Below are 21,649 nucleotides of genomic sequence, written 5' to 3'. Positions count from 1 at the left end.
ATAGCCACTGATAATTATGAAATGGAACAGTGTCTCTTTGTAACAGGAAGTCTTCATCATTGTTCAGACTCCCAGTTCACTGTGCAACTAATGCCAATTTACCTGTGTTTACGTAGCATTATTAAGTATATATACAGATGACTATTCCACAGACTGCTTGCTGTTAACCAAAATCCATATTCTCTTCTGCTTCCTAGGCTTAACAGCCAGATTGTATTTCTTAGTCTCCCTTAAAAGCTTCTGGTTCGCAAAAGCTTCCTGTATGTGCCTTTTCCATGTCTTTTCCCCTTCCAGCTCACTGGAATGGTGATAACCATCAGGGAGACTGGAAATAACACTTATCCAACTGTAATCTCCAGCCTACTGTAAATACTAGCATTTAAAAATAAAACTGCTACATTACTTTTTAAAGTGCAGTCAACAGAATCAAATCAACATAGTGATTTGATGCCCACCATTATTTACTAGGTTTTTAATTTTTTAAATTTATTTTTTATTTTTTAAATTTTATTATTATTTTTTTTTTGAGACAGAGTCTTGCTCTGGCTCCACTGCCCACGCTGGAAGGCAGTGGCACAATCTCGGTTTACTGCAACCTCCGCCTCCTGGGTTCAAGTGATTCTCCTGACTCAGCCTCCCAAGTAGCTGGGATAACAAGCATGTGCCACTATGCCTGGCTAATTTTGTATTTTTAGTAGAGACAGGGTTTCACCATGTTGGTCAAGCTGGTCATGAACTCCCGACCTCGGGTGATCCTCCTGCCTCAGCCTCCCAAAGTACTGGGATTGCAGGCGTGAGCCACTGTGCCCAGCCTATTTACTATGTTTTTAAAAATAAACCATTCTCTAACAGTTGGAAATTTATATTTTTCCTTTTCTGTGAACTTGTATTTGAATTCCATTTCATCTAAAAATTTTATCTTAATGTAACATTCTTATACTTGAAATTCTTTTATCATACTTCCCTGAAACAAAAAAAAGTACATAAATTGAAAATTTTTTAAAATCAAAACATTGCTTTAGAGCTGATGGTGGTGGCTCATGTCTGTAATCCCAGCAACTCAGGAGGTTGAGGTGGGATACTAGAGGCCAAGAATTTGAGACCAGCCTGGGCAACATCACAAGACCGAGATTCCAAAAAAATTTTTTTCAAAATTAGCTGGGTGTGGTGGTGCACACCTGTAGTCCTAGCTATTCAGGAGGCTGAGGCAAGAGGATTGCTTCAACCCAGGAGTCTAAGGCTATAATTAGCTATGATCACACCACTGCACTGCCTGGGTGACAAAGCAAGACCCAATCTTGGAAAAAAAAAAAAAACCCAAAACCAAAAAACAAAATGTTGCTCAAAGTTATTTCATCTGATGGAGTTAACAATACAATTACTGTATGCAATTAACCAAAGCAATGCAAATAATAATTTGTACAAATATATTACATTAAAAATGTTATTGAAATGCATCTCTTACTAGATAGATAGGACTCATTTTTTAAAAATTACTTCTTGTGTCCATAGATATTACATGTAACTAGAGTAAGACAGAGCTGAATAACAATTATATTCCTATTTTTCATCATTATAAACATTGAAAAACATTGTTCTCACAGATAAGTATGTATGAACAGGATTTTTATTATAATAATATATTAACATTTTTAATTCCTTGAGTCCTATACCAAAAATTACATTATGTTCTACCATCAAAAATTATTTTTAAGAAGTTGAAAAAAATTATTTTTAATTATGTGAGAACTCACTTAAGTCCTCTTTCAACTTAAAAGATAAAGATTGAAACCTATCTGAGCTATAATAATCTGCAGAGTCATTCATTTTCTCAATTTCTAGGAAATTTATCAAAAAAGCTTTTTTATCAAAACATATCAAATGATAGGTGCCTTTTTTATCCTGATACATTCAGAAATGGTTAGGAAAAATGTTTTTTAATTGTTCACTACCTGGGTGAAATCACTTTCTTTTTTTTTGAGACAGTCTTGCTGTGTCACCCAGACTGGAGTGCAATGGCATGATCACAGCTCACTGTAACCTCAAACTGCTGAGATCAAGCCATCCCCCTGCCTCAGACTCACGAGTAGCTAGGACACTACAGGCACACACCAGCACACTTGGCTAATTTTTAAATTTTTTGTAGAGTTGGGATCTCACTATGTTGCTTAAGATGATCTCGGCCTCTCACAATCCTACCACCTCAGCCTCCCAAAGCATTGGGACTACAGGTATAAGCCACTGCACCTGGATTGTCCTTTTTTTTTTTTTTTTTTTGAGACAAGGTTTCACTCCATCACCCAGGTTGGAGTGAAGTGATACAACTGTGGCTCAATAGAGCCTCAACCTCCTGGGCTCAAGCCATCCTCCTGCTTCAGCCTCCCGAGTAGCTAGGACTACAGTCCCACACCACCACGCCTAAGTTTTTATTTTTGTACAGGGGTGGGGTCTCATCATGTTCCCCAGGCTGGTGTCAAACTCCTGGTGCCCAATCTGTGTCTTAATAAAGTTTTGGTTTACACAGATGTATACATTTTATCTGAATTCATCCCATGGTACCTTTAAGATTAGTGTATTTCAGTATAAGTAAATTTTACCAGCCAGACGTGGTGGTGTGGGTAATCCCAGCTCACACATGTAATCCCAGCACTTTGGGGAGGCCGAGGCAGGTGGATCGCTTGAGCCCAGGATTTAAAGACCAGCCTGGGCAACATGGTAAAAACCCATCTTGCCGGGCGCGGTGGCTCAAGCCTGTAATCCCAGCACTTTGGGAGGCCGAGGCGGGCAGATCACAAGGTCAGGAGATCGAGACTACAGTGAAATCCCGTCTCTACTAAAAATACAAAAAAAAATTAGCCGGGCGCGGTGGCGGGCGCCTGTAGTCCTAGCTACTCAGGAGGCTGAGGCAGGAGAATGGCGTGAACCCAGGAGGCGGAGCTTGCAGTGAGCCGAGATCGCACCACTGCACTCCAGCCTGGGCAACAGCGTGAGACTCCGTCTCAAAAAAAAAAAAAAAAAAAAAAAAAAAAAACCATCTCTACAAAAAATAGAAATATTAGCTGGGTGTGAGGCATGCGCGTGTATTCCCAGCTACTCAGGAGGCCGAGGCAGAAGGATCACTTCAGACCAGGAGGTCAAGGTCGCAGAGAGCCACGATCACGCCACTGCATTCCAGCCTGGGTGACACAGTGCAATCCTGTTTCAAATAAAATTTTTTAAAAATTTTCTTTTGAACCTAAAAAAAAAAAAATCCCTTTAAACAAATAGTAAAGTCTAGTTGATATGCTTGATGGGTTATTTGGAGAGAAGTATATTAAATACGTGCAACTTACTTTGAAGTGCATTTTAACAAAAGATGATTAATAGATGAAGTATGGATAGACACATGATAATGCAACTATAGCCAAATGTTACAGAAGCTTCAAAGAATTCTACTCAAGCTATAAGACCTAGAATAGGAGGAGTTCAAGAAGATATACTGGTCACAGAAATCAGAAAAGTAAAAAACTTTTACTTAACCGTCTGCACACAGCTTATGCCCTGAAATTCTTCACATGGCAGTCAAGTACATTCTTCATTCAAAATGGCTATGTGACGTTTCATTACTTACCACCGGCCGGACAAACAGGAAAGATTTGTTGCAAAAATAAAGGCTGAAAAAAAAGAGTGCTCCCCTGGGTAGGAGAGCAAAACTAGTATGAAGCATATGTAAGGATGTCCAGTAAAATTTGCATAGACTCTCAAAAGTAAAAAGAAGGATTTTCTAAAGATGCATTTCTCTTCACCATAAAAACATTAAGAAGGCCAGGCATGGTGGCTCACGCTTGTAATCCCAGCACTGTGAGAGGCCGAAGCGGGTGGATCACCTGAGTTCAGGAGTTCAAGACCAGTCTGGTCAACATGGTGAAACCCCATCTCTACCAAAAATACAAAAAAATTAGCCAGGCTTTAGTGGTGCATGCCTGTAGTCCCAGCTCCTTGGGAGGCTGAGGCAGGAGAATCACCTGAACCCCAGAGGCGGAGGTTGCAGTGAGCCAAGATCACACCACTGCACTCCAGCCTGGGCGACAGAATGAGACTCTGTCTCAAAAAAAAAAAAAAAAAAAATTTATTCATCAACATTACATGAAGTGTGACCAGGCCTTACATTTTAGGAATATTTACCCACCATAAATGGTGGGTAGAGTTTTTTATTTTTTAAATTAATTTATTAATAAAAGTTATTTTTATTAATAATTAGCCATAAATAATTATTAATGGGAAAGAAAGAGTTCTCTAGGAACCTAACCCTTATTTCTTTTTTTGGATATGGAGTCTTGCTATGTTACCCAGGCTGGCCTTTAACTCCCGGACTCAAGCAATCTTCCCACCCCGGCCTTCCACGTAGCTGGAACTACATGTGTGTGCCATTGCATCTGGCTTAACTCTCATTTATTTGACCCAATCCCACAGAACCAAAGCAGAACTTTATATTCTCTTGAATTTCGGCTCTAAAAGTCCAACTTTTTCTAATCAGTTTTGGTATAAATCACTGACCTGGATTCACTCTTTGCACTATGTCACCTACTTTTAATAGAATATGGTTTCTCTACCATAGTGGTATAAACTTTAAAAAATTTATTTTTAAACTTAAAGTCCAGATGGACATTCTAGTAATAAAATGAGAGCCAGACTCAGAGATGATCCAGATGTTACAACCATGATATAAGGACTTTATGATTAATTAATTAAGCTAGTAGAAAAGAGGGACAACAGATAATGAATATAAAAGGAATTTCAGCAGAGAGATGAGAACTCTAAGAGTCAAATGGTAACTTGACAGATGAGTAGGTGGTGTAAATTAAAAAAGGGCCAAATGAAAATGCTAAAAATAAAAAAAAAAAACCACCAGAAGTGAAGAAGTCTTTAATAAGCATATTTGTAGACTCCACACAACTAAGAAAATAATCAATAAATTTAAAGATATGTCAATCAAAATTATCTTAATTGAAACACAAAGAAAAAAAAACTAGGGAGAAAAACAGAATTGAGCATCCAAGAGCTATGGAACTCTATTAAATAGTCTAACATTTTTGAAACTGAAGTCCTAAAATGAGAAGAGAAGATCAGTTTAAGAACTATTTGAAGAAAAATGGCCCAGGTTTTCTGAAAGTAAAGACATCAAATCATAAATCCAAGAAGACTTCAAATCAGAATATATATTTAAAAAAGAAATGAGCAACAACAAAACACACAACACACATTTAGACACACAATAGTCCAACCGCAGAAATCCAAATATAAAGAGAAAATCTTGAAAACAGGAAAAAAAAGACATTGTATACATAGAAAAAGGTATTAAAAATTACAGTATAATTCTTGCCAGAAACAATGCAACCCAGAAGGCAATAAATGACATCTTTAAAGTACTAGCAGAAAAACTATCAATTCCTTACCCAATTAAAATGTCTTTAAAAAATAATGTCAAGATACAAATTTTTCGGGCCGGGCGTGGTGGCTCAAGCCTGTAATCCCAGCACTTTGGGAGGCCGAGAAGGGTGGATCACGAGGTCAGGAGATTGAGACCATCCTGGCTAATACGGTGAAACTCCGTCTCTACTAAAAAATACAAAAAACTAGCCGGGTGAGGTGACGGGCGCCTGTAGTCCCAGCTACTCGGGAGGCTGAGGCAGGAGAATGGCGTAAACCCAGGAGGCAGAGCTTGCAGTGAGCTGAGATCCGGCCACTGCACTCCAGCCTGGGTGACAGAGCGAGACTCCGTCTCAAAAAAAAAAAAAAAAGATACAAATTTTTCAAACAAGCAAAAGCTGAGAGAATCTATTGTCAGTAGTCTTTCATTAAAAGAAATATTTTTAAAAGTTCTTTAGAGATGAATTCGACACCAGTCTGAGATTTGGACCTACCCAAAGCAAGGAAGTATATAGGATATGGTTAAAATAAAAGCAAATAAAGGACTTGTTTTTCTTATTTTCAGTTGCTTCATGAGGTAATTTTGCCTAAAGCTAAAACACTAAAATGGGTTATGGAATTTATAACAGGTAAAAATAAAATGTTTAACAACAATAGCATACAGAACAGGAGGGAGAAATTGGAAACACTCTATTGTAAGGTTCTTACTCTACATTAAGTAATATAAATTGGAAAGTAGACTGTGATAAATCAAAATGTATATTTGACTGTACAGCAACCACTAAAAAAAAACTCTTTGTACTTATAACAAGCCAATCATGGAAATAAAATAGAATCATGAAAAACTTCAATTAACCAAAAAAGGGCAGGAAAACAGTTAAAGAAAGAACGTAAAGATGAGACAAACAGAAAACTAGTAAGGTGGAAGATTTAAATTCAATCATATCAACAATTACATTAAATATAAAGGGTTTAAAATATTTTATATTGACCATGTATCCAATCACTGTGCTAAATTTATAATTTATGTACTAATTCTAAGAGTTCAATAGTAAATTTCTTAATTTTATATGTATATAATAATGTAATATGTGAATTGACTTTTTTTAACTTTCTTTTGAACCTCTATACACTTTTCCTTCCTTCCTTCCTTCCTTCCTTCCTTCCTTCCTTCCTTCCTTCCTCCCTCCCTCCCTCCCTTCCTCTTCCTTCCTTCCCTCCCTCCCTCCCTCACTCCACCTCCCCTCCCTCCGCTCCCCTTCCCTCCCTTCCTCTTTTCTTTTTTTTGAGACAGAGTCTTGCTCTGTCGCCAGGCTGAAATGCAGTGGCACAATCTCGGCTCACTGCAACCTCTGCCTCCCAGGTTCAAGCAATTCTCATGCCTCAGCCTCCCGAGTAGCTGGGACTACAGGCACGTGCCACCACGCCTGGGTAATTTTTGTATTTTTAATAGAGACAGGGTTTCACCATGTTAGCCACACTGGCCTCAAACTCCTGACCTCAAATGATCCTCCTACCTTGGCCTCCCAAAGTGTTGGGATTACAGGTGTGAGCCACCACGCCCACCACCCACTTATTCTTTTTTCTTGCCTTACTGCATTAACTCAGACCTGCAGTAGAATTAAACAAGTATTGAAAGTGGGAATCCCTGATCAACACTGCACCATTACATAAAGTTTGATATATTTTTCTCCCTTTTCAAATTATCAAAGTGTCCTTCTATTTTTGTGGGTTCAAGTATTTCAATCAAAATGGAGGTTGGATATTATCAGGATTCTTCTGCATGTATTAAGACTGTCATAAAATTCTTTTTCTATTATTGTAAATTAGATGGATAGATTTTTGGCTATTAAGCTACTTTGTTAAGGATGAGCTTGCTGTTAAGTGAATAAGAAAAAAATTTAACCCAGATGATTAAAAAGCTTTATTGCTCAAAAAAAAAAAAAGAAAAAAATTTAAAAGGCCGGTGCAGTGGCTCATGCCTATAATCCTAGCACTTTCGGAGGCTGAGTTGGGTGGATCACTTGAGGCCAGCCTAGTCAACATGGCGAAACTACATGTCTACTAAAAATATATAAATTAGCCAGGCATGATGGCATAGCTACTCAGGAAGCTGAGGCAGGAGAATCGCCTGAACCCGGGAGGCAGAGGTTGGAGTGAGCCAAGATCGTGCCACTGCACTCCAGCGTGGGCAATAGAGTGAGACTCCGTCTTCAAGAAAAAATAATGTTTTTTTTAAAGAAAAATTTTGAAGAAAGCTATCTTGTATTTCTGAGATAAACTGAAAAGGGCCATGTAAAAAATGATACTGAAAGTCTAAGAATAAGATTACAAAAGTCACATTAAAGTCACATTAAAGTAAAAGATAACAGCATTGTCTAACCAAGAATAAAGTAAACCAAGCAGAATCACATTTTTATTAGTTTAATGCTTAGTTGTATATCTAATAAATATTGAAGAAAACTGAGGATTACTTTAGAAAATAAATATAATGGAAGAAATCTGTCCTGCAATAGGAGACAACTACAATATAAATTGAGAAAACACTAGCCATGCTTGATTTCCCAAAAACAAACCTAGTAACATTAGATTTAAAGCTGGAGGAGGGGTGAAAACGTTGTGAAATTGTAAAGAGAATAATCACGGGAAATACCTAGGCTTCCAGGCCAGAGGTATAAGAGCTGAAGGAGAAAGAGTCATCACTTAATAGGTCTGCAGGAGAAGCAGTGTCCTCAGGGAGACCCAGGTATCCATTAGAGCAAGGAGATAAAAGGAACATTCAATGAAAAGGTGGTGAATTTAGGGAATTATTATTTTGATTATGAACTCCCGAGAAGGCACAGTGGAAGGATTTCAAGAGAGGCATGGGTGGAAACGGGGTCAGAAGACAGCAAGAGCCTTAAGGAGATTAGATTCAGGAGATGAAAGGTGATCTAAGAGTCGGGGGGTTGAGGGTACCCAGTATCAACAAAGATAAATAATGAGAGGAGTCTCAACTGACTCAAGGCAGATAGTGGTCAGAATGTTGAGTGCTGGTGGGTAGGGAAGGGTGAGTGGTTCAGCTTTCCTTTTGGCCTCTATCAGTAGAAACAAGGAGATCTCCAGCAAATCCTCACTTTTTAGTCATTTTCGTAATTGACTTTTCTCTGACATTTGAAATTGGGGTCTAATATCCTTTTTGAAATCATCCTCCCTTCACGTTTTGTTTAGTTTCTACTACTACCTCCCTTATCATTTACTCTCTCCCATTGGCTCCTTTTCTTCTACTAACACTTAATATTTTATGGTTCAGTCCTGCTTTTCTTTTCTCTCTACATACAATCTGATGCTCCCCAGATGATTTCATCTATATCCATAGTTTCAGTCACTGCCTACATTCAGTTTCACAATGGACATCCTCATCTAGATAATCCGTGGGTACTTCAATGACAAAAAAAAAAAAAAAAAAAAAAAAGTTCTAAAAACATCTCTCTGCCCAAGCCTATAGTACTGCTATATTTTAGTATGAGATAGGATGGGATACTTTCTACTATCTCAGAATCTGGCTGAAGTGAGGCCGCAAAGCTAAACGAAAAATGACAAACTCCCCCACACTCTAAAAATGACATCCATGCCAGACTTACCAAAAGATGGTATCCCTATTATCCACCTCCTATTTAAAAAAAAAAAAAAAAAGATAGAAGAAAATTTGCAAACATGGAGAATGCCAGGGCTTTACATCTCAGTGAGGGGAAAGGAAAAAAAAAACCTCTGAGACAGACTAGGTGACAACTGCAAGGAGAAACTGATATCTGAATCTTTGGGGTTTTTTGGTTTTGTTTGTTTACATTTTGAGACAGAGTCTCATTCTGTCACCCAGGCTGGAGTGCAGTGGCACAATCTCAGCTCGCTGCAACCTCTGCCTCCCCAGTTCAAGCAATTCTCCTGCCTCAGCCTCCCAAGTAGCTAGGATGTGCTACCACACCCAGCTAGTTTTTGTATTTTTAGTAGAGACAGGGTTTCACCATGTTAGCCAGGCTGGTCTCGAACTCCTGATCTCAGGTGATCTGCCCACCTCAACCTACCAAAGTGCTGGGATTACAGCCATGAGTCACTAGACCCAGCCCTGACATCTGAATCTTTTTTGGCTATCAACTTATTAAGATAAAGAAACTCAGCTGTTACACCTGTAATCCCAGCACTGGGAGGCCAAGGCGGGCGGATCATGAGGTCAGGAGATTGAGACCCTCTACTAAAAATAGAAAAATGAGCTGGGTGTGGTGGCACATGCCTGTAATCCCAGCTACTCAGGAGGCGGAGGTTGCAGTGAGCAGAGATGGCGCCACTGCACTCCAGCCTGGTGACAGAGCAAGACTCCATCTCAAAGAAAAAAAAGAAAAAGAAAAAGAAAAGAAAAAAAGAAACTGAGCTGTATCTTGTTTTAAACACCAGAACTAAATGCAGCGAGAGTTCCTGGGATAACCTGACAGATAGCCTCAAGAGTTTATTCAGAGAATATGTGAACACAGAAACTGGTCCCAGCCTGGAAAATTCTGCAAGATGGCTGCAGCTGTCACAATGGTAGGGCAAAGATTTAGAGGACAGCAGTTGGGCAAGCTGCACTTTTACCACTGGGTTGTAGAGGTTTCCCACTGGCCACACAGATGCTGCAGAAGGGCTAAGACATCTTGATGGAACCCTGCCAAAGCCATGTACCTTGTGGAGTAAAGGCACTCAGGAGTGCCAGGCGTAGACTACAGGAATCAAGAGCTAAAGGGAGGCTGCAAAAGGCAGCTGGAGGGTACACCGTACCCCTGACAGGGAACTTGGCAATGTGGACATAGCCCACAGGAGGGTTCCAAAAAACCATCCTAAGTGAACATCTCCGTAAGTCTACATTTGGACACCTGTTACACAGAAGGCACCAGAAGCTGGAGTACAATAGTCTCAGTCAAACAAAACCTTGTCCTTTCTCCTCTAATCTTCCTTCTGATCAGAAGACAAAATCAGAAAGGGAGAGGAGGTTGAAGAGTGAAGAAACAGATCATGCGCCTCTTCTCCACCGCAGATCCCTGAGCCATGGTTAGATCTCACCTGAGAGGTAAATAAGCTTTCAACTGGATGTAAGCTTTTGACTGTGCATTTCACACCTGTGAATTTTAATCGCCAGAACAAGCTTGTTTTTGTTTTTCTGTTTTTTTTTTTTTTTTTTCTGGAGACGGAGTTTTGCTTTTGTTGCCCAGGCTGGAGAGCAATGGCACGATCTCGGCTCACTGCAACCTCCACCTCCCGGGTTCAAGCATTTCTCCTGCCTCAGCCTCCCAAGTAGCTGGGATTACAGGCATGCGCCACCACGCCCAGCTAATTTTGTATTTTTAGTAGAGATGGGGTTTCTCCATGTTGGTCAGGCTGGTCTCGAAATAAAACAAGCTTGTTCTTACAGTTAAGTGTAAAATCTTGCCAAAAGGCAAGAAAGGAAGATCCAATATGGCAGGTCTAAAGTCAAGGATGGGAAAACAATAAAGCCAGTTCCTATTCATATGTCATCAGGTATAAACTATATACCAGTCAAATTAGTCCACAGGGCTACCATCTACCCCATTATTCAAGTCGGAAATACAGGAGTCATCCTAGATTCTCCCCCTAAGATACTGAACCTCTTTCAACACATCTCTTTCTCCTGCCCCTGAGCTACTAGTGTAGTTCAAACATGAAGCACTGTAATAATCTCTTGGTGATTCTCTACCCTGGCCTACACTTTTAAAAGATTAAATTTAACACACAGGCCCCAGCCTAGAGATTCTGACTTAAATGGGGTCAGGTAGGGGCCTGCCATTAGTTTTCTCAAGAGGTCCTCAGTACTAACTGCAGCCAAGGTTGAGAATCACTAACCTAACTGATCTCTCCCACAATACAGGCTTACCTTCCCCCAAACTATCTCTCATAATGCCACAAGAGTCGTATTTTTAAAAACGCAAATTTCGTATTATTTATAGCAGTGGTTCCCAATCTAGGCTACCCAGTAGAATCACTTAGAGAGCTTTGTAAAATCCTGGTACCAGGTCAAGTCTAGAGAAATGAAAACAGAATCTCTGGGGATGAGAAGCAGGCATCAATATTTATTAAACCTCTCCAGGTGATCCCAATAAGCAGATAAGGGTGAGAATCACTGTCCTAGAAGCAATGAGAAGTCACAGAAGTCCAAACTCCCCTGAAGACAATGAAAACGTCCCATCTAACCTTAGCACCCTCGGCTCTCACGCTGCAAAAATCAGTGAGGCTCCCTGAAAGGCCACACTTTTACACCTTTATGTAAAGTATCACCTCAATCCTGAAAGCCCCTTCTGCTCATCCAGAGCTAAGTCCAACCCACCTTTAAGGTTAACACCTTTCAAGAATAAGCTCCTTTGTATAAACCTTCCCTGCCAAACACACAGCAGTCATTAATCCATCTGTGACCACTGTAATTCTGTAGGATAATTTTTAATGTAACTACCTTATTGAACTCCTTGAAATGAAAAACCTCATCCATGTTTTATCCCCAGTGCCTATCACTATGCATGGCACAGTTACCCTCAAATTTCTGCCAAATTCATTCGATTTAGGGCAACCTTATGAAGGAAGAATTTGACCTTAATAAACTATATGAGATATCATATTTGTACATTATATTCAAGGTTCATTAAAGAAACCAACACCCAGACTTTTAAAAAATGTAAGGCAAATGTTTAATGTTTGTTCTATTTATGAACAGTAACAAATCAAAGAAAGCAGGTGCAAAGGGCAGTATGTTTCCAGAGTCACAAGCGTGAAACCTGACAGAATAATAATGTTTGGCTTTCTATCTGAATAATATGTCCTTTAAAACATATCTTTTTCAAAATGTTATGCTGGTATAATAACAACTGTATGTTTTAGGAAAGTGAGTTAGATGACTTACTTTACCTGACAACAAAATGAGAAAGCATTTGAATGCTTCCAATAAAATGTACTCAAGTTTAAACAACACTGATAATATGGCTACCAGCATCTGATGGCAATTTCTAGTACTCTGGGTCCTGTTACCAAGCAGAAGTTCAGATCTCCATTTTTTTAAAGTTACATTCAATATTTTATATTTATATTGTTAAGTCTATATGTACCTTCCACAAATACAGTAATTTTGCTAAAATATTAACTAAAGAAGAACTAAACACCTACATTATCGACTTTATTCAAAAGATTTTGTTGTACCCACATTCATATGGGCTATGGAAATCATATTCACATGCAAAATGATTACTATGTGTTTAAAGTAAGTTTTTTAATCTGTCAGACATCCTTGATTACTAAATTAATCCAGTCTTCACTGAATGCCTATTACTTGCTTGGGAATGTATTAAAACTGAAGTATCTGAAGTGACTAGTAAGAAAATAAAGGCATCAACCACAATATTTGGTATTTGTGGCTAATTGATTTTTTACCTTATTTGGCGATTTCAAAGGTGAGATGGCTATTTTATTTGGTGTCTGTGTTGTAGAATTTAAAGTTGATCCAATAACACCACTTTCAGATATTGTTATGGTCTTTGATGGAGTTCCGGGAGTAGACTGTGAAAGAACCCTACCTGCAAATGAGAGGCAGCACATCAGTTTGACTTTTTTCAATAATAGTATAAAAATTTATGTGATGATGCTCTACACTCACAAGGACTGCAGAATGTATGTTCGTCATTTCATGTTCAACACTTAATGAGCCACTAATGAACTGTGGTAACCCTAGGCAGAACTAAACAAAACACTACTTCTTAGCAATACTTAATATTAGCCTACATTAAACTCTACAAAAACAGTTTAACTCATGTGTTCATCAATACTGTTGCTATATCCATCAGAGAGAAAGCTCAGGGCAACTAAGCAACGTGCCCTGTGTAACACAGCTCCTGAAAGTCAGGACATGAACCCAAGTCTTAAAACTTCCATCTCTGTATTCTACTATCTATAGCTGTCTTCCCATTTGAACTTAAGCCATGGAGGTACAACTGATATCCACACTTATAAAACAGATAGTTACTGGACTAATTTAAACACTGACAGATTTAATACTATCTGATTTTAGACAGCCAAACAGGATTAAAAAAATGTTTTTTCTATCCACCCCAGCCAGATTCCATACTGCGTTCCCTTCTGGATAGGACCCTTCAGAAACAATGAAAAACTCTAGTGTCTGGATGCTTGGGGAACTGAAAATCATATTATATTGAGTTGAAATATCAGGAATTTTTATCCTAGGCAAGAAGAGACTACAGACATAACAGATCTTCAAATTCTTGAAGACTGTGTGATAGCCATTATTCCCATTCACCAAGTATTCCAGCTTTCTCCCATTCTGGGCACATGGTAGAACTGCACTTGCACTTCCTACCACTCCCACCCCATCTTGTAGTTAGAGTCATGACACTACTCCTGGCAGATGAGTTATGAGTAGAAGTGATGTGTGTCATTCTTGGGTCATAACATTTATTACTGCCTATGCAAGACCTTCCAAAGTTTATTTTCTTCCACCATCTGAGATGGCAGCTCCTCGGTTAGCCTGTGTCCCTGAGTGACTATGAAGAGAAGATACTTTTTGAACCCACAATGGTCATATAGATAATCATGAAGTATGAATTTTTAAAAAAACAGGTTTTTTACCCTTCAGAGATTTGGAGATTATTTTGGCAGAAAAACCAAGATTATCCTAACTAATCCAGGCTGTCAGGTTAAAGGCTTAGAACCAATCTGTATCACATCAAATGCAGAGAAACAGAAAATACTTCAGCTCAGCACTAAGAAATAACTTCTAACAAAAATTTCCAATTGAAATGACTATTTCAACACAAGTGAGTTTCTAGTCACTAAAGGTATCCCAAGCAGATGCTGGATAATCAAATACACTGGCTAAAGAAGAAAGTCAAGCATCTAAGAAGTAGAGAAGATTGATAACTAAATTATCTCTAGAATCTGCTCTAACCTTTAGATACTATGATTAAACTCATAGATCCAGCTATAGAGATGAAGGAGAGAGCATGACAGTGAGGGAGAAAGGGTAAGAGAGAAAGAAAGGACTTTCACTTTAGACAAAAATAAAGAACTAATGCTTAGCAGCTTCTGGGCCATTTTTCCTGATAACAATGCTAAAGTATGCCTTTTTTTTTTTTTTTTTTTTTTTTCCCTGAGACAAGGGTCTCGCTCAGTTACCCAGGCTAGAAAGCAGTGGTGTGATCATAGCTCACTGCAGCCTCGATCTTCTGGGCTCAAATGATCCTCCCACCTCAGCCTTCTGAGTAGCTGGGGCCACAGGCACATGCCACCATTCTCAGCTATTTAAAAATTTTTTTTAGACATGGAGTTTTGTCATGTTGCCTAGGCTGGCACAGTTTCTTTTTTAAAAAGTGAATCAAGTTTTTTCCCCATCTATGAATTTTTTAAGTATTTTTAATACAATTTTCAAAATTTCTTTGTAGTATATAGATTAATTTTAATGACATTCTGCCAGGTTTTTAAAAAACCTGAATACATCATAACTACATAAAGTCAATTCTAAATAAACCAAATGAATCTACATCAAATGTTTAGAGAGCTGCTCTAAAGTATCGAGCCTGTCTAAAGTAATATGTTTGTCTATTCTGGTTTCCAAAGCTAATACTTGTGGGATAAGTGTGAAGCCCCAACAACCATTATGTTAAGAAAATAAATTACCAGTAAAGACACAGTTTCATAAAATATTCAATATTTATAGCCACTGCTATAATTTCATATTTGTTAGGAATTACGCATCTTTCAGATAATATTCATAAAGAGCCGGGGACAGTGGCTCACATCTGTAATCCCAGCACTTTGGGAGGCCGAGGCAGGTGGATCACGAGGTCAGGAATTGGAGACCAGCCTGGCCAACATGGTGAAACCCCATCTCTACTAAAACTACAAAAATTAGCCAGGCGTGGTGGCATGTGTCTGTAATCCCAGTTACTTGGGAAGCAGAGGTTGCGGTGAGCTGAGATTGCGCCATTGCACTCCAGCCTGGGCAACAAGAGGAATAATCCCTCTTAAAAAAAAAAAAAAAATTCATATAGAAAATCCTCAATTCCTGAGGATAACTGATACCAGAAAAAGGCAACTTAATATTAATTCACTTAAAACAGGAACAAAAACTTCAATATAAATTACAAAACTAAAAGTAATAAAACTTTTACTTTCTTTTTGTGGCCTATATTTTTTAAAAATTCCGTTTATAATTGCAACTATATTAACTCTTAGGATGAATAAAGAAAAACATCAGCTGTTGAGTTTCAGGGAGAGAGATTGCTTCTGAAAATCTGGACGACAGCAAAAGGATAAATTATGTTGATAATGATAAATGGGAACGACATACTCATAAAGCAGGTCATTTCTACCAAAATATTTCTAGATTTCATCAATGTTCCCAAGAACCTTGATATCCTTTGAAATTCAAGTTACTCTTTTTGAGGGTCCACTTGGCTTTTATCCTGATGGCATTTCTGATGATCTAATCTAACCTCCAAATCCCTATTTATCCTTAGTTCCACAGATTCAAGCAAGCATGCAAGTTACATAATTTCACCTTGAAATCAATTTCTGTTGTCAGGTATTCTCCAAGAATCAAAAGAGACACACTCCTTAAAGCCACAGACTGGATAGGCTGGGGCAGGAAGCTAGAATATTTGAGTAAGGCCAAATTCTATAAGAGATTAATTTCACATTGTGATGAAGCTTGCTCCCATGAAGCAACCTTCTACCATGACAGCTGCGATAATGGGAACCTCTATTATCTCATGGAACTACCTCAAGTCTTGTCAGGTGGTTGGTATCTACATTTTACTAAACTAAGATGAACAAAATAATGTATTTACCTAAGATCACAGAGAAAATCAATAGAAGACCCATGACTAAAAACCCAAGTTTCCCAATAGCTCCTACTGTATCACTATAGTACCTCCATGATATACATATTCATGCAACAATACGCTTTCACAGAACTACATCAAAGTGCCAAAAATAGGGGCCGGGCACAGTGGCTCACGCCTGTAATCCCAGCACTTCAGGAGGCCAAAGCGGGTGGATCACGAGGACAGGAGATCGAGACCATCTTAGTTAACACGGTGAAACCCTGTCTCTATTAAAAATACAAAAAATTAGCCGGGCGTGGTGGCAGGCGCCTGTAGTCCCAGCTACTCAGGAGGCTGAGGCAAGAGAATGGCGTGAACCCTCGAGGCGGAGCTTGCAGTGGGCCGAAATCGCACTCAGCCTGGGCAACAGAGCAAAACTCCATCTCAAAAAAAAAAAAAAAAAAAAAAGTGTCAAAAATTGTGCTAGGTTCTGGGGAGGTGGAGACAGAGGAGAAAGTGAAAGAGCGAGAGAAACAAGATAAAAGAACCATCAATACAGTACATACATAACTACAATGGAACATGATTCTGCCTTAAAAAGAAAATTCTGATATATACTACAACACAAATGCACCTTAAGGACATTATGCTAAGTGAAATAAGCCAATCAAAAAAAAAAAGGGCAATGGATGGGCATGGTGGCTCACACCTGTAATCCCAGCACTTTGGGAGGCTGAGGTGGGCAGATCACCTGAGGTAAGGAGTTTGAGAACAGCCTGGCCAACATGGTGAAACACCATCTCTACTAAAAATACAAAAATTGGCCAGGCGTGATGGCACACATCTGTAATCCCAGCTACTTGGGAGGCTGAAGCAAGAGAATCACTTGAACCCAGGAGACAGAGGTTGCAGTGAGCCAAGATCGTACCACTGCATTCCAACCTGGGCAACAGACTGAGACTCCATCTTAAATCCCAGCTACTTGGGAGGCTGAGGCAGGAGGATCATTTGAACCCGGGAAGGCACAGGTTGCAGTGAGCCAAGATCATGCCACTGCACTCCAGCCTGAGTGACAGAGTGACAGACTGTCTCGAAAAAAAAAACCATGGAGAGATAAAAGTGGGATGCTAGTTGCCAGATGCTGGACTGGGGAAGAAAGAATAAGGAGTTTTTGCTTAATGGGTAGAAGATTTCAGTTTTGCAAAAAGAAAAAGTTTTAGAGATGGGATGGTGGTGATGGTTGTATAACAATGTGAATGTGCCTAATGCCAATGAACTATACACTTAAAACAGTTAAGATGAGGCTGGGTGCAGTGGCTCACATCTGTAATCCCAGCACTTTGGAAGGCTGAGGCGGGTGGATCACTTGAGGTCATAAGTTCAAGACCAGCCTGATCAACATGGTGAAACCCCTTCTCTACTAAAAATACAAAAATTAGCCAGATGTGGTGGAGCATGCCTGTAGTCTCAGCAATTCAGGAAGCTGAGGCAGGAAAATCACTTGACCCTGGGAGGTAGAGGCTGCAGTGAGTTAAGATCATGTCACTGCACTCCAGCCTGGGTGACAGAGTGAAACTCCATCTCAAAAAAAAAAAAAAAAGTTAAGATGGTAAATTTTATGTTATGTATATCTTACCACAATTTTTTAAAAATAAGTTTTTTAAAAGAACTAGATGATGAGGCCAGGCACAGTGGCTCATGCCTGTAATCCCAGCACTTTGGGAGGCTGAGGCGGGAGGATTACCTAAGGTCAGGAGTTCGAGACCAGCCTGGCCAACATGGTGAAACCTCGTCTCCACTAAAAATACAAAAAATTAGCCAGGCATAGTGCCAAGCACCTGTAATCCCAGCTACTCAGGAGGCTGAGACAGGAGAATCGCTTGAACCCGGGAGGCGGAGGTTGCAGTGAGCCAAGATCGCGCCATTGCACTCTAGCTTGGGCAACAAGAGCGAAAACTCCGTTCAAAAAAAAAAAAAAAAGAGAGAGAGAGCTAGATGATGAACAAAAAAACAAAAACAAACAAAAAAACTACCATCATGAAAAATTATAAGGGTTATGGGGAGACAGACAAGAAAACCAACATTTATAATGTAGTATGACTAATGGATAACTGAAAGCCAGTGTGAAATTTATCAGAAGTTTAAGATAAGTACTTGGTAAGTATAACCAATTTTTATGGAAATAAATAGGAAATGATCAGAGAAAGAATACCTGACTAAACCTAGAAGTCAAAAACTTCCGACACGGGTAATCTAAGAGATAAAATGAATGAGTCAGCCGCGAGGAACAGCAAAGAAAGGCATTCCATGTAAAAGGAACTTTGCCAAGACCCTTAGTCCTACAACTTAGTTTCAATCTATTTGGTGATTTCTTACAATAAGTTAAATCAGTAGGTTTGGAGCTACTATTTTGGAGGTGAAAATAAAAAGGCATGCATTAGATCATAAATGCCTTTAATGCTAAGAAAGCACTGGCATTTGAACTTAATCCTGATGGGTCCAGCTGAAGAAATGAACAAGGCCAAGAAAATTTTAAGCAAGGGTGTGACAAGTTCAGATATGCATTTTAGAAAACTCACTTATATACAAATAAAAAATCATCTTGACTGAAACACAGAAAAAGATAGTCATCTTTAATGAGAAGCCCAAAAACCATTAAAAAAAAAAATCTCAAGGTACTTTGAAAGAGCATTAGCTGGCAGGGCGCAGTGGTGCATGCCTGTAGTCCCAGCACTTTGGGAGGCCAAGACGGGTGGATCACAAGGTTAGGAGTTCGAGACCAGCCTGGCCAACATGGTGAAACCCCGTCTCTACTAAAAATACAAAAATTATCTGGTTGTGGTGACGGGCGCCTGTAATCCCAGTTACTCGGGAGGCTGAGGCAGGAGAATCGCTTGAACCCGGGAGGCGGAGGTTGCAGTGAGCCAAGATCGTGCCATTGTACTCCAGCCTAGGCAACAGGGCAAGACTGTCTCAAAAAAAAAAGCATTAGCTGCAATATAAAGACTAGCTGCATGGAAAAAGACTGCAGTCTTAGCTGCAATGTAAACATAAAGATGATGGAATCTCCTTGTGATACAATTCAACAGAAAGGCACTTGGATGGTTTAAAATTTAGCATATATGAATTTTTAAAGGTTATAAAGAACCAGTTAAAAGTAGAAATTATCTATCCAAACTGAACTTAATGCCAACAATGCTAGTAAAATTTTACAGAAGTATATCTCTATGTATTCTGGTAGGGCTATTAAGTCCGTGTGCAATTAAAAAATAAAGTTACAATCAGTCTGCAACACATTATAAACAACCCAAAGACCAAGCAATGACATATACAAATGTCTATGATAGGGTGAACTCTTGACATTAACCAAAAATTCATTCAGACACTTCCTCAAACACTACAATTGTGTACCATACAACCCATACCTCCTCCTTCCCATTAACTAAAACTTTTCAGGGACTCTCTCAGAGTCTCTTCAGAGACTCAAAACAGTAAAGAATATCCCATTAAAACACTCCTGGTTAAGCCCCTCTACCTATACAAAATCTCCAAGGGGACTGGTGTTTTCTTTTTAATCAATACTTCCAACCCTTGCTTACTTATAGCCAATTGCAGCCCACTTCCTAAACCAGCTCCAAACCCAAACCCTTTCCAGTCTTTTCTTTGGGGCCACATCTGCCTCCCACGACATGTCTCAAGACATCAGCTTCCTATACTGTCACAAATCTCTACTGAGCACCAAGAGAAAGAGAATAGTCACTCACCTAACACTGCTTTCACATTACAATTTTTCCATCTCTTCTCATTAGCTAAAATGAGAAGCCTCTCTACATACAAATACAAATCAAGCCCACGTACAAATCAAAGCCTCAGGAAAATGACAAGTCACTGCCATTGACTTCCGAGTTGCCTACCGCTATGTTGTAAAAGACAGATGGTTTTAATATACATGCTAGGAATGATCAGTTAATATTTGAGTACCCTCATCAAGAATACACAGTCTAGGGATGGGTAATTAGGATATGAAAGTCTCTAGTCAAAAGTTTACCATCCAGAAGTGCTTTCATATAAGCCTTTAGCACAGTAGAAATTAGAAATGATCCTATAACTAGTTAAAGAGTCATTTAGTATGGCTCTGGATTAAAGATCAATATGGCTGTGTGATTCTTCTCTAAAAACCTTGAGCTGCTAGCCAAACAAGGAAAGGGAGGGTTGGACTTAGCCAAGCCATCAGAGAAAGAGACCGGAAAAAGAGAATCAATGGTGTCTACAAGAGAGCAATAGGATGGGTCATGGACTTCATCTTGAGGAAGGAAGAATTTGAGGACAGGAAAGGAATGATTATTGAGAAAGGAGAAAAATAAATGGACCAGAAATTTCAAAGTCAATTGCTGGATTGGGAGTAGAAAGGCAAGTAAACTAAAAGAATAAAGAGAACGAACACTTGAAGTCAAGATTTCTGAGGTGATATAGTGACTGGTGATGACACATATTAAAGTATAAAATAAAAGAGAACTGGGCTACACTAAGGAGTGTTCTAATAAAAGTAATTCAGCTAAAATTCTGTTATCACTTAAGTAATTACTATCATTGTGACAATTTTCTGTTTACAGATAACTCCATATAGAGTATACTAAAATAGTGAAACCAAAAATTCAAACAGAAACCATGAAATACTATACTCTTGTGTATATTAATTTAAATTTATTAAACTTAGCATATGTGCTCCAGAGTCAAATTGCCTGGGTTCAAATTCCAGCTCAGCCATTTACTAGCTGAGTGCTTCCACTTCCACACTGGCAAAATGGGGATGTTATTAGTACCTACCTCATAGGATTGCTGGGGAATGATATAGTCACCACATGTAAAGGGCTAAGAATGGCGCCTGGCACACAGTGAACACTATATAAATATTAGCTAGTATTATTGGAGTTTGAGACTTTGCTAGTATCATGGTAAATTTCTACCAAAAACTAAAGAGACTAAAGTAATGAACTGATTTTCAGATAAGGCATTTTGCTTGAAGCAAACATTTCTTATTAACTAGTCTGGTTTATAATAATAAGCTATGTTCATTACACTAAAACATTTTAAGTTGGCAGAACAGCCTTTTTAAATCTAAAAGGAAGATAAATATTTAGCTTAATAAACTATAAAGAAATATAACCTGCAATGACTGGTGGTGAAACTTGAGTTGTCTGTCCTGTAACTGCTTTACTATTAATTGGTTTTGCAAAGATCAGCTTCGTGATTACTGGACCAGAGGTTGGCGTTCGAGGCTTCTTAGCAATCTGAAACATATAAATAACTATGAAGACCATCTGTTTCTATAAAATGCCTATTAAATCAAAATTATACCAAAGATTCATACAAAGTAGTACATGTAAAACCAA

General features: G+C 38.9%; 1 protein-coding gene across 19 annotated transcripts in view; it reads right to left on the bottom strand.

The window, feature by feature from the left end:
* Positions 1–21,649, bottom strand: part of LIN54 (lin-54 DREAM MuvB core complex component) — an 87,733-nt gene that overhangs the window by 35,084 nt on the left and 31,000 nt on the right. For 7 of the 19 annotated variants that reach the window (XM_005554913.4, XM_074039821.1, XM_005554916.4 and 4 more), the window contains exons 3-4: positions 21,424–21,547; positions 12,853–12,995 (exon numbers count right to left, since the gene is read on the bottom strand). The exons of 4 other annotated variants lie outside the window; for them this stretch is intronic. In XM_005554913.4, coding sequence (XP_005554970.1) covers positions 12,853–12,995; positions 21,424–21,547 — 267 coding nt within the window. Of the gene's footprint in view, positions 1–3,610; positions 3,675–12,852; positions 12,996–21,423; positions 21,548–21,649 lie in introns of all 19 variants that reach the window. 8 more of the 19 variants (XM_065545052.1, XM_074039820.1, XM_074039816.1 and 5 more) reach the window with 2 other exon arrangements.

This window comes from Macaca fascicularis, chromosome 5 (assembly GCF_037993035.2).
Source record: "Macaca fascicularis isolate 582-1 chromosome 5, T2T-MFA8v1.1".
Lineage (NCBI taxonomy): Eukaryota > Metazoa > Chordata > Mammalia > Primates > Cercopithecidae > Macaca > Macaca fascicularis.
Note: the sequence above shows the minus strand (reverse complement) of the source record. Positions and strands in the feature narration are given on the sequence as shown.